Here is an 11,686-nt window from a genome sequence, read left to right as displayed (position 1 = left end):
CATTCTCTGTAACATTCTCAGAACGTTTTTAAAACAATAAATTGCGAGCTGGGTAGCTGAGGTCAAAGGTCATGACCAAGACATCTCTCATTAACTATCCAAAGTTGGGAACTATTGAGGATCAGGCAGAAAGTATTTTGATTTCTATTAAGAATTTTTTTTGGCACTTGTTGTGAATCATGTTCATTAGTGATGAGAGTAAAGATAGTGGAAATTGTGTATCTCTTCAGTCTTAAGTTCATGATAACGTATTATCTTTACTTAATTCACCTGTCTCTACTGATCGACTGTATCTGAAATGTGATATGAGGTTTGCACACATTTGTTTGATGATGAGTGTAAGTGATAATAGAGTGTGTGTGTGTGTGTGTGTGTGTGTCCTCAGTGAAGTGTATCAGCCTCTGCAGTGGCTTCCAGCTGCAGCAGTCAGTTCAGTTTCTGTTCAGTCTGACTGAGGGAGGTTTTTGTACGACGGTTTTTCACTGTGTGAACACAGCTTGACTGTTGATGACATGAAAACTCTTACAGTATTAAACTGCTGCATCTTCAACCTGAACTCCACTGATGGTCAGAGTGAAGGCAGAGTTTGATCCACTGCCTGTAAAACGACCTGGAATCCCTGATGCTCTTCTATTAGCATAGTAAATGAGAAGTTTAGGAGTTTCTCCATCTCTCTGTTGGTACCAGAATAAAAGGTGGATGCTGTTCAAAACATGAACATTCAGACTGATCCTACAGTTGATGGTGACGGAGCCTCCCAGAGCAGAGCTCACTGCTCCAGGCTGAGTCACTGTGATCTGACCTCTGGACTCTGAGGACACAGAGACAAAAACATAAAGCAGCGTCATGGTTTTGTGGGCTTCATTTCAGAGGGACGGATGTTGATAGAGGAGAGGAGTTTGATTCTCTGGACTTTACCTGTGAAGCAGCAGCAGAGGAGAGTCCAGATGAGGACGCAGATCAAAGTCATGTTTTTGATGAGGAGGATTTCTGTGTCTTCTGTTGTCATGAAGGACAGCTGTCAGTCATCCAGTGTTCAACTCTCAGGACTATAAACTCTCCCAGAGCACTGGAGCATGGTGCTACTGATGCAATGTGGCTCTCTATGGAAATGCTCTGACTGACTCCAACAGGGACTTGGATTACTCTCATCATGCTGTTTATCAATGGATCAATCACTGTATCAGATTATTGATCAGCAGCATGCCATCATTGATTTATTTGTGAATTTGGGTTTTTAACATGAATACGTCAGAGGAACAAAATGCAACCTTTATCTTTTTATCTTTAGTACTGAAACCTGTCTGTCGTCATGGTTCAGCAGTGATGCTTGTCTGTTGCCATGGTTACTGAGCTCAGAGAGGGAAGTGAAACATTCAAGATCAGTTTCATCCAATCTGAGGAAGACCAACAGAACTAGAAGCTCCTCTGCTGCAGCCAACAGGATGGAGTTTAGTTGAGCTCATATAAACTTTATTAATCTCTCTCTCTGCAGTGGGTCGAGTTATTTTACTGGTTACTTTTACTGCTTTTACTCTTTCTATCTGTAGTCTGTGTCTTTCTGTCTCACTCTGTTTCTGTCATTACACCAACTTAACATCATTCAACTTCAGATATTGAAATTTTCATTGTTGCAGCAATCAGGTGCTTTAAAATCTGTAAGACAATTAATATATTTTTTCTTTGAATAAAATATTTCATCATGGATGTGTGTTTATACCAACAAAGGATTCCTTGTTCTATATTTTCACATGTTCAGGATTATAACTCATATCATGGTAATATTTTCTTGTCACTGGTGATATGTACATTAAAACTCTGGGATTACTTCATGCATTGACACAGTTATCCTCTAACTTGTTCAGTGTCATCTGACAGTGTCTCATTTCAGCAGTAATATCATAAAGCAAATATAAACAAGTTGAGAATTTAACAAAATAATTTTTCATATGTAGTTGACAGGAATCTAAAATATTCGATAGAGTTTTAATAATTTGAAAGAAAATCTAGTCTATCATCAGCATACAATGATATACTGTTCTTGAAGACTTTAGACATGGTTTTCATCATGTTGTACCATGAAGTTACATCACTATTCAGTGATAAATTACATGCTGTCACCCTTGTGATGCTATCAGTTTTACATTATATCTAAAAGAGCACTATATAACTTATGCTGAAAACATTGTATCTGGTTTGCTGTTTTGGTTCCAGGAAACAGACATCAGCACTGAGATGATCACATTCTTTAGGGCAGGGCTGCACTGGCACAACATCTTATGTGCACAGTTGTGATATAATTTAGAATAATAACTGAAAAATGTTGTAAATTTTCTTTCGTTAAATCTGAAGTTTGCCTGGAAATAATATTACAGAAGGACAAATAGTATGATCCAAGTTAACGAGGATATTTAACCTCAGCAGCTGCAGAATCGGTCAAAACTGTAAAACTGAAATGAAACCAAAATCTTAAATAAAGGCTTCACATGTACAAGCTGAAGACCTCTCACTTTGTGGTGCTTCATTCAATGAATGTGTTAATTATGTGTCATGTTTCAAATACTGGTGTTGTCCATTCTGTCTGTCGTTAGAATCACACCTGTCTGTACTTTCTCAAAAGAACACAGAGATTTGATTCAACAACACAAGAAAACACTGGATCTACAGGATAAACTCTGCAGGGCAGCTATAAACCAGTGTGGACACAGAGGTGAGATAAAGCTTACGCACGCACACACATACATCTAGTCATTTTTAATTTGAGAACTTCAGTCTCCATGCTTTCACTGTCAGGAGCTGTGTTCCCTTTTTGCTAAATAAATCAATTGTTTTTTAACTATTCAATGTGAAGAAATAAGCAACTTTAAATTATTAAACATATCATTTATTTGCTATGGGAACTAAGTACGAGTTACTCCTCAAAACGTTGTTGAGGTGAAGGCATGTTGTCTCCTGCAGGATGCCTAGAAAACCATATTTTTATTATTCAAATTGATCGTATTTATGACATTTGAAAAAAAGTACAAACCAAATCATCCACGAGCACATTACCAGAAACTGTTAATGATGTTTTGTTTTTTCAAAGAACAGTTTTAATTAACTTCTGTTTACACTATGATTCAGATTGGCCAGCAGGGGGAGCTGCAGCCCACACAGTCAGCTACAGAAGTCAGTTCAGATTCTGTTCATCCTGACTGAAGGAGGTTTTTGTATGATAATTTTTCACTGTGTGAACAACTGCTGACTGTTGATGTAGGTTCGACCCAGACAGTAGTAAACTGCTGCATCTTCAGCCTGAACTCCACTGATGGTCAGAGTGAAGGCAGAGTTTGATCCACTGCCTGTAAAACGATCTGGAATCCCTGATACTTGATTAGTAGCATAGTAAATGAGAAGTTTAGGAGATCCTCCTTTTTTAAGTTGGTACCATTCCACAGAGTCAGAATTAATAACATTCTCACTGATCCTACAGCTGATGGTGACGGAGCCTCCCAGAGCAGAGCTCACTGCTCCAGGCTGAGTCACTGTGATCTGACCTCTGGACTCTGAGGACACAGAGACAAAAACATAAAGCAGCGTCATGGTTTTGTGGGCTTCATTTCAGAGGGACGGATGTTGATAGAGGAGAGGAGTTTGATTCTCTGGACTTTACCTGTGAAGCAGCAGCAGAGGAGAGTCCAGATGAGGACGCAGATCAAAGTCATGTTTTTGATGAGGAGGATTTCTGTGTCTTCTGTTGTCATGAAGGACAGCTGTCAGTCATCCAGTGTTCAACTCTCAGGACTATAAACTCTCCCAGAGCACTGGAGCATGGTGCTGCTGATGCAAAGTGGCTCTCTATGGAAATGCTCTGACTGACTCCAACAGGGACTTGGATTACTCTCATCATGCTGGTTATCAATGGATCAATCACTGTATCAGATTATTGATTAGGAATGTGTCAGAGCTCATCTGTATGTGTCTTTGGTTTGACAGTGATGGTCAGCTTTTCAGAGCATTTTGTGAAATCTACGTAGTTAACTGCCACACAACTCAACGTCATTGTTGACAGAATTATTGGAAATTGCTTGTGTATTTAAATCATAATCTACAATGAACACATGTTTCTGATCATTAGATACAATTAGCAGGAGGTTTTAAAAAGCTTTTGTGGTGAAATGTTTTATTTCAATTCGTTTGACACTCCACAATAAAAACATTAAATACATCTTCATACATTTAGAGTCTGTGTTTAACACTTAAACCATTATAATCAGCCACTATAACATAAACTGGGAACGTGTCTGTTGAGTGTGTTTGTGTCAAAGTCAGAGAGCCGTGTCTCTCTACAGTCAGAGGTTTTTGTACGGCGGCTCAATGAGTTTGTATCACTGTGGTGGACTTTTGGTGGAGGAACCAGACTGGATGTTAACTGTAAGTACATTTGACTCCTTTAATAACACAAATGTTGTATATTTTCTATGTGAACTTCATGGCTGTAGACTTTATAGCAATACTTTACCTGATATTTGAAATGTGATATATTTAGAATAATTCTTGAAGGCTTCACAGTGTCATTAACTAGACTGAAATCCACTCCTCTCAAACTTTATCTTTCATTTTCAAGATTCTGATCAATTTTTGAGAGGAAATGACTCAACATTACTCTGTATGAAGAACATATGTTTAAAAGGTTAAGTTGAAATATTTGGATTTATAATTCTGCCAATAACTTTAGATTCAGTGTTTAATGTGCATGTGTATTACACCATGTTTCTCCCAGACAAACTATTCTAAAGTCAGTCCATAATTTTCTTCATGACTTTTAAAAAGTAGTTGAGTAGTTAACAGAATTAATCTGAATGTTTCAGTAATGAAGCCTGACTGTTCAGTGATGATTTCTGCTGACATGAAGAGAACAAACACATTTGATCATTTATGAGGTTTTGGCTCGAGACAAGAAATATTTATATTTAAGAGTTAAAACACTAAAAGTCTCACAATCTTCATCGTGTGTTTCACCATGAACCTCTGAATGTTAAGTTCATTAATTATAAAGTATGCACTAGATTTACAGTGTGCCAGTTTTAGCTTTTTATCTTTAGTACTGAAACCTGTCTGTCGTCATGGTTCAGCAGTGATGCCTGTCTGTTGCCATGGTTACTGAGCTCAGAGAGGGAAGTGAAACATTCAAGATCAGTTTCATCCAATCTGAGGAAGACCAACAGAACTAGAAGCTCCTCTGCTGCAGCCAACAGGATGGAGTTTAGTTGAGCTCATATAAACTTTATTAATCTCTCTCTCTGCAGTGGGTCGAGTCGTCCCCACCCTGACGGTGCTGCCCCCCTCCAGTGAGGAGCTGCAGCAGGGGAAGGCCACGCTCATGTGTCTGGCCAACAAGGGCTTCCCCTCAGACTGGAGTCTGTCCTGGAAGGTGGACGGCAGCAGCAGCAGCAGCAGCAGCAGCAGCAGCTGGGAGCAGAGCAGGAGCCCCGGGGTGCTGGAGAAGGACGTCCGCTACAGCTGGAGCAGCACCCTGAGGCTCCCTGCAGACCAGTGGAGGAAGGTGGGCTCTGTGACCTGTGAGGCCACCCAGGGCTCCCAGACTCCAGTCTCAGAGACACTGAGGAGAGACCAGTGTTCCCAGTCCTGACCTGACTCACTGGGACTCTGCTGCTGGTTTTACTCTCATACTGCTCTCAGCTCTCTCTCACTCTACAGTTCTATTTTTTTATGCTTGCATTAAAACATTTCTCCTTTTGTGTGTTGAAACAATAAAGAACATTTCAATAAACATCAGCTCTGTTATGTTCATTTTTCTAACTATGATATATCGTAAAAAAAAAAACATGCCTTGTGTCTTTTGCTTGCAAATATTTTTATTGTTACGTCATTTACACTTATTTACATGAATCAATATATAAAACATTTGGAACTCTGTCTCTTTCTTCTTGTGTCTACTGAAACAGCCAATGAAGACCTAAAACAACATATTCTCAATCCTGACAAGCGACCTTTTAATATGATGCAAAACCTCTTTGTGAGGAGGCCAGAGGGGACAGATGCAGAACATTAACCCTTCATCTAACCCTTCACGATATCATGTTCGCTTGGTTTCTTCAGGCCAGTTTGATACTTCACACACACGAAGAACATTGTACAACTGAAAAGGGAGAATCAATTAATCATTTAAGTAATTTTTCATTCAAAGTGTTTCACAACATTTTTCTGTTTTAGGACATGAGAATCAGTCTTTTTGTTTTCTGAGATTACATCTCTTCGATTCTTAATCTCAATCTCTCGACATCGTCGCCTCCTGACAGGGAATCGGGTCAGAAAACACTCATTTGGGTCGATTTTGAAGGTATTTGGTAATCATCATCGGGCTGCTCGTCTTCTGTCTCTTCCCTCTCTTTCCTCCTCCATCACTGCTCTCTCTTCTGCTCCTGTCCATCTTTGTTGATGACGTTCTTGAAGAGCGTGAGCAGCGGCCTCTGGCTGCGCTCGTCCCAGCTCTTCATGAAGCCACCGTAGCGTTTGCTGGCCGGCGGACCACTCCAGCGGAAGTGCTTCATCTTGTAGGTGCCATCTTTCTTCTCGTGGACGTCGCCGGGGAGCTGCTCCTCTTCTGCCACCTCCTCCGCCTTCTCATCATCCTCTATCACAAGCTCCCGCCTCCTCATCTCTCCGGGGAAACTCTCGGCTGACTCTTCCTCCACGCCGTTGGAGGTGTAGACTTTGACCGGGCGGCGCTTCCTCCCGACAGGCTTCCCCCAGCGGAAGTGCTCCATGGAGTAGGAGCGCTTGGCCTGAGGAGAGGAGGAGGATGATAGAAGAGAGAGGGAAAGAAGGGGCTCAGGGTCTGACGGAGGGAGAGGTTGTAGGTGGGCATCTCCCGGGACGATTGGCGTCTCAGCAGTGAGGTCAGAACGACAGAGTCTGATGCACTCCTGCAGGAGAGGACGGACAAGTTATTTAAGATGTTTACTGTCATGAGTGAACAGAAGAAGAAGAATGAAAAGGCACGGAAGGCAAAAATCACCATGTTTTCCTGAACATAACCACAGAGTTTTGTTGCCTTAACCCGACCAAAACTGCAACTGTCGTGTTGTTTTACAAACATTGTGAACATAAAGAGTCATTTAGCTGTGAGGATGTGTTGATCGTCTCATCGTTGGTAATCAGAGCACGGACACTCTAGTTTATGTCAGCACAATACGATTCCATTGCAGGGGATCTTGCGTAGTCTAAACATCCTGCTCGCGTGCACGGCGGAACATCGTGTTTTCATTTCGGCGTCCATGTAAACAAGTTACGGCAGCCACACAGCAGTCGTAAGCCAGACTCTCGCCTGTTTTTCTATGACAAACTTGCAGCTTTTGGTCAAAATACACCTGAAATCGATGTGTGGACAGCGACATCAACATCATGCCAGGTTTTATGTCTGTGTCTGTAGAATATGTCACAGGTATAAAAAGGAAAGACACAAAACGCAGGCAGTATTGTGCAGTGTGCTAACCGTGTGTGTGTGTGTGTGTGTGTGTGTGTATGTGTTACCAGCATGCTGCTCTCAGAGTCGACCTCCTGACATCTGGGATGTTCCAAGCACGGACTGACAGCCTCTGTGGCCACGCCCACCACTGCCAGACCCACCAATAGCCACACAGGACGCATTCCCCTGCTGGCCAATCAGAGACACACACACACACACACACACCGAGCGTTTTCATAACTGTTATCTGCTGCAGAGATTCCAAAGTAAAAGCCTCTCATCATGAAATGCAGTCAGACGTATATAATGTATAGATTTATAGAAATTAGTCAATTAGAACTTAAAGTGAAAATTTGTGGAACTGTTTTTTTTATTGTTGTTGTGGATTTCCTGTTTTATTTTGTAGTTTTGTCCTCTTGTGTCTTGTTGTCACTTTCTTCTTCCTGCTAACGTGTGTTCCAGGTGTTCCCACTGTTCCCACCTGCCTCACATCGGCCTTGTAAGCACTGCCCAGTTCCCGGTGTGTCTCCACCTGCAGCTCATCTTCTCCCCCACTGATTTGTCTTCAGCTTTTGTATTTCTGTTTCAAAATAAATTTTTTGCCTTTGCCTCTTTGTTAAGATGAGGGACAGATAAAATAAGCTAAAATAAGCTAAGATACCATACCATACCATACCATAAGGAAGGAAATTCTTGTTCCAGAGTGCTCAGAAACATAGTAACATCAGAATAAAATACAAATACACAATAGACTAATAATGCTGCTAACATCAGTACCTAACAGAAACACTACAGAAATAAGATAAGTACAATATAACTATTAGATAAATAATAACTACAATAATTTTAGTAGTAGACGTTGAGACATAATTTAACTTAATAATCCACATGTGATTTTCAAGGCAGTATTTGAAATGTTACTAAACAATGAAAAGTTATATTATATACAATCTATTTCATACCAGTTGTATTGATTTTTCTTTTTTTATCATTTTATGTAACATAACATTGTTGAGTTAATTTATTGTAGTTGTATTGTTTTAAATGATTGTGTGTTGTATAATACTTTGTTGTATTGTAGTTGTTAATATTGGCAATATTATCACAGTAGAGTTGTATTCTTTGCTATTATATTCTATTTCTATATGCCCAGTATATGTTTACTTTTAAATGGTATGATATGCATTTTATTTACAACATTTACAACATAAGAAATAATATAAATGTATTTAAGTCAACGAAATATAAAAGATATTGTTGGCGTGCAGGTGGTCGAGTGGTTAGAGTGCATGCCATAAAACGCAGCCGACCCCGGTTCGATTCCGGCCGGAGGTCCTTTGCTGCATGTCACCTCCCCCTCTCTCTCCCATGTTTCCCCTCTGTCTACTGCTAATAAAGGTGTCTATGCTACCAAAAAAAAAAAAATCTTCAAAAGGAAAAAAAAAAAAAAGGTAACGTACAATGATATTTAGAGTTAAGATAGTATTAGAAATGTTATTCAACAGGGAAAACTATATTACACATAGTTTATTTTATTCCAGTTGATGTTGTTGATCATTTTGTGGAACATAGTTAACAGTTTTTGTGAGTTATTTTATTGTAGTTACATTTTATTACATTACTGTGTGTTATATTACTACATTGTTATATTAATATTGACAGTATTAATACACTAAAGTTTTATTCTATGCTGTTATATTAGTTTACGTCCAGTATATGTTTATTTTGATATGATAAACATTTAATCAACAACATTTACAACATTAGAAATAAGATAAACTTAAGAGAAATAAGTCAACTAAATATAAAAGTTAATGTACAATGATATTTAGACAAAATAAAAGTTAATGATTCACATGATATTATTAAGGCAGGATTGGAAATGTTATTGAACAGAGAAAACTGTATATATTATGGTTTATTTTATTCCTGTTGATGTTATTGATCATTTTGTGGAACATACTTAACATTTGTTGTGAGTTATTTTATTGTAGTTACATTTTATTATGTTACTGTGTGTTATATTACTACATTGTTGTATTAATATTGACAGTATTAATACTATAAAGTTGTATTCTATGTTGGTATATTCTATTAGTTTATGTAAAGTGTAGGTTTCTTTTTATATAATATGCTAAACATTTAATTAACAACATTTACAACATGAGAAATAAGATAAACTTGGGAGAAATAAGTCAACTAAATATAAAAGTGAATGTACAATGATATTTAGACAAAATAAAAGTTAATGATTCACATGATATCATTAAGATAGTATTGGAAATATTATTGAACAGGGAAAACTATATATATTACATATAGTTTAATTTATTACAGTTGATGTTATTGATCATTTTGAGGAACATACTTAACATTTGTTTTGTGTTATTTTATTGTAGTTACATTTTGTTATGTTACTGTGTGTTATATGACTACATTGTTGTACTAATATTGACAGTATCAATACTATATAGTTGTATTCTATGTTGTTATATTCTGTATATTAGTATATGTCCAGTATGTGTTTTTTAATAATCTCATATACATTTAATTGACAACAACATAACAAAGAGACATCAGACATTTATATAAGACGATATATTTTATACCAGTGAAGCTTTAGATATTTTGTGGTTGTAAAAGTAATTAAAATAAATGGAAGAAGGCCTTAATAAATAAATAAATAATAAGACTGCATAAACTGAATAAACTAATAATATAGAAACAGATGGAGAAGAAACTCACCCCGTTGTGCTGTCTCTCTCTGTCTCAGTCGTTTTTCTTGTTGGTCAGCTATTGGACAGAGATTTCTGTTGTTCCCCTCCACTTTTGTCCCTCCGACCGACCATTTTATATCTTGTCAGTCAAGGACACACACACGCACACACACACACACACACACACTTAGAAGGATGATGACGCCATTACCTGAAATCTCTTCCACCGTTCTCTCATTCATGCTTGTAAACACACACTGCTGCATGAAAAATTGACAATCAATGAAATGTCATCCACCTCTAACACCTACCCACCCACACACACACACACACACACACACACACACACACACACACCATCATCATCATCATCATCATAAACCCAATAACTTTAGAGGAACATAAAAGATCAACGCTGTGGTTTTTTGAACATTACTAAGTGATGAAGAGGTGGCTGTAGCGACGGCTGTGATTCAGGGGTAAAGCCAGCGTCTTGTTATCGGAAGGTCACTGGTTCGATTACCCTGTTCTGTATGTTGAAGCTTCCTTTGGCAAGATAACCTTGCATGGCAGCCACCGCCATCAGTGTATGAATTACTGTAAGTCGCTTTGGACAAAAGTGTCTGCTAAAAGGAATATTCTTGTCTTCTTAGTTTACTGTTTCTGTGCAATTTTCACAAGATACCAATAAATAAACCCACAGAGAGGCCACATCATCCTCAGCTGTCTCTAAACTCCAGACTCACCAACAACTGGAGACTCGAGGACGAGAACATGGTCACACACAGCAGTGAGAAACTGCAGCCGAGTGTTAAATGTCAGGCAGATTAACACCTGAGCGACATGTCGTCACAGGGAGGAAGAAGGGATTCAAACCCGCGGGTCAGAGTCTACAGTTACACACACGCTCACCTGCTGCAGCGTCTTTCCATTACATGAGGCCTCAGTGTGACGAATGGCGGATCTGAAGGGGAATGACTTTGTTTATAGGACCACAAGGGAAAAAGCGTCAGCAGGAGCCTCATTCCCTTCGTCCTCAGGAGCATCAGTGATCTGCAGTGAACTTTAAGGCTCTTAACACACCTTTTCTTTAAGGCAACATGTATCCACCATAATGTTCTTGTTAAGGTTCTGCATCCAAGAAGATCCTCAGTCTAAAGTCCGACATCCAACAGGAGTGATAGCCTCTACAGCTGTACATCATAAAGCCTAAAAGTTAGTTGTGAAATATTTCATGTTATAGATAGAGTTGCCTAAAATGGGCTCCAAGGGCCACAAAACAGTAGGGTGCAGTTTTGGACCTTCAAGAGACAAAAATAAACTTCCGTGTTTTAAATAAGTCCACAAAAAACAGTCAGGTGAAGTGTCGTAGTCCAAAAAACATTTACAGCATTCTGTTAAACAGCTGAAGGAGCCGGAGACGTGTTTGAAAATGAAAAAAAAACAACCAGAACAAAAAACATGAAATGGCTCCACAGCTCGTCAAGCGTAATCGAAG

At 38.9% G+C, this 11,686-nt stretch overlaps 1 protein-coding gene and 1 gene segment (V, D, J or C); both read right to left on the bottom strand.

Moving 5' to 3' along the window:
- Positions 1-3,111: 3,111 nt before the first annotated feature.
- LOC115579459 (Ig kappa chain V region 2717-like) lies at positions 3,112-3,768 on the bottom strand. The segment is given in 2 exon segments: positions 3,112-3,545; positions 3,653-3,768. Coding segments are annotated over 2 exon segments (414 nt in total).
- A 2,068-nt stretch (positions 3,769-5,836) lies between these two features.
- On the bottom strand, positions 5,837-10,323 carry pomca (proopiomelanocortin a). Of its 2 annotated transcripts, none has more exons than XM_030411237.1 (3): positions 10,217-10,323; positions 7,537-7,660; positions 5,837-6,929 (listed from the first exon to the last, which is right to left on the bottom strand). In XM_030411237.1, the coding sequence occupies exons 2-3, from the start codon at positions 7,651-7,653 to the stop codon at positions 6,405-6,407; spliced, it is 642 nt and encodes a 213-aa protein (XP_030267097.1). In that variant the 5' UTR covers positions 7,654-7,660; positions 10,217-10,323; the 3' UTR covers positions 5,837-6,404. The 2 variants fall into 2 exon arrangements, with proteins under 2 accessions (XP_030267097.1, XP_030267098.1); XM_030411238.1 differs by having other exon boundaries at positions 7,537-7,657; positions 10,217-10,300.
- Positions 10,324-11,686: the final 1,363 nt, after the last annotated feature.

This window comes from Sparus aurata, chromosome 3 (assembly GCF_900880675.1).
Source record: "Sparus aurata chromosome 3, fSpaAur1.1, whole genome shotgun sequence".
Lineage (NCBI taxonomy): Eukaryota > Metazoa > Chordata > Actinopteri > Spariformes > Sparidae > Sparus > Sparus aurata.
Note: the sequence above shows the minus strand (reverse complement) of the source record. Positions and strands in the feature narration are given on the sequence as shown.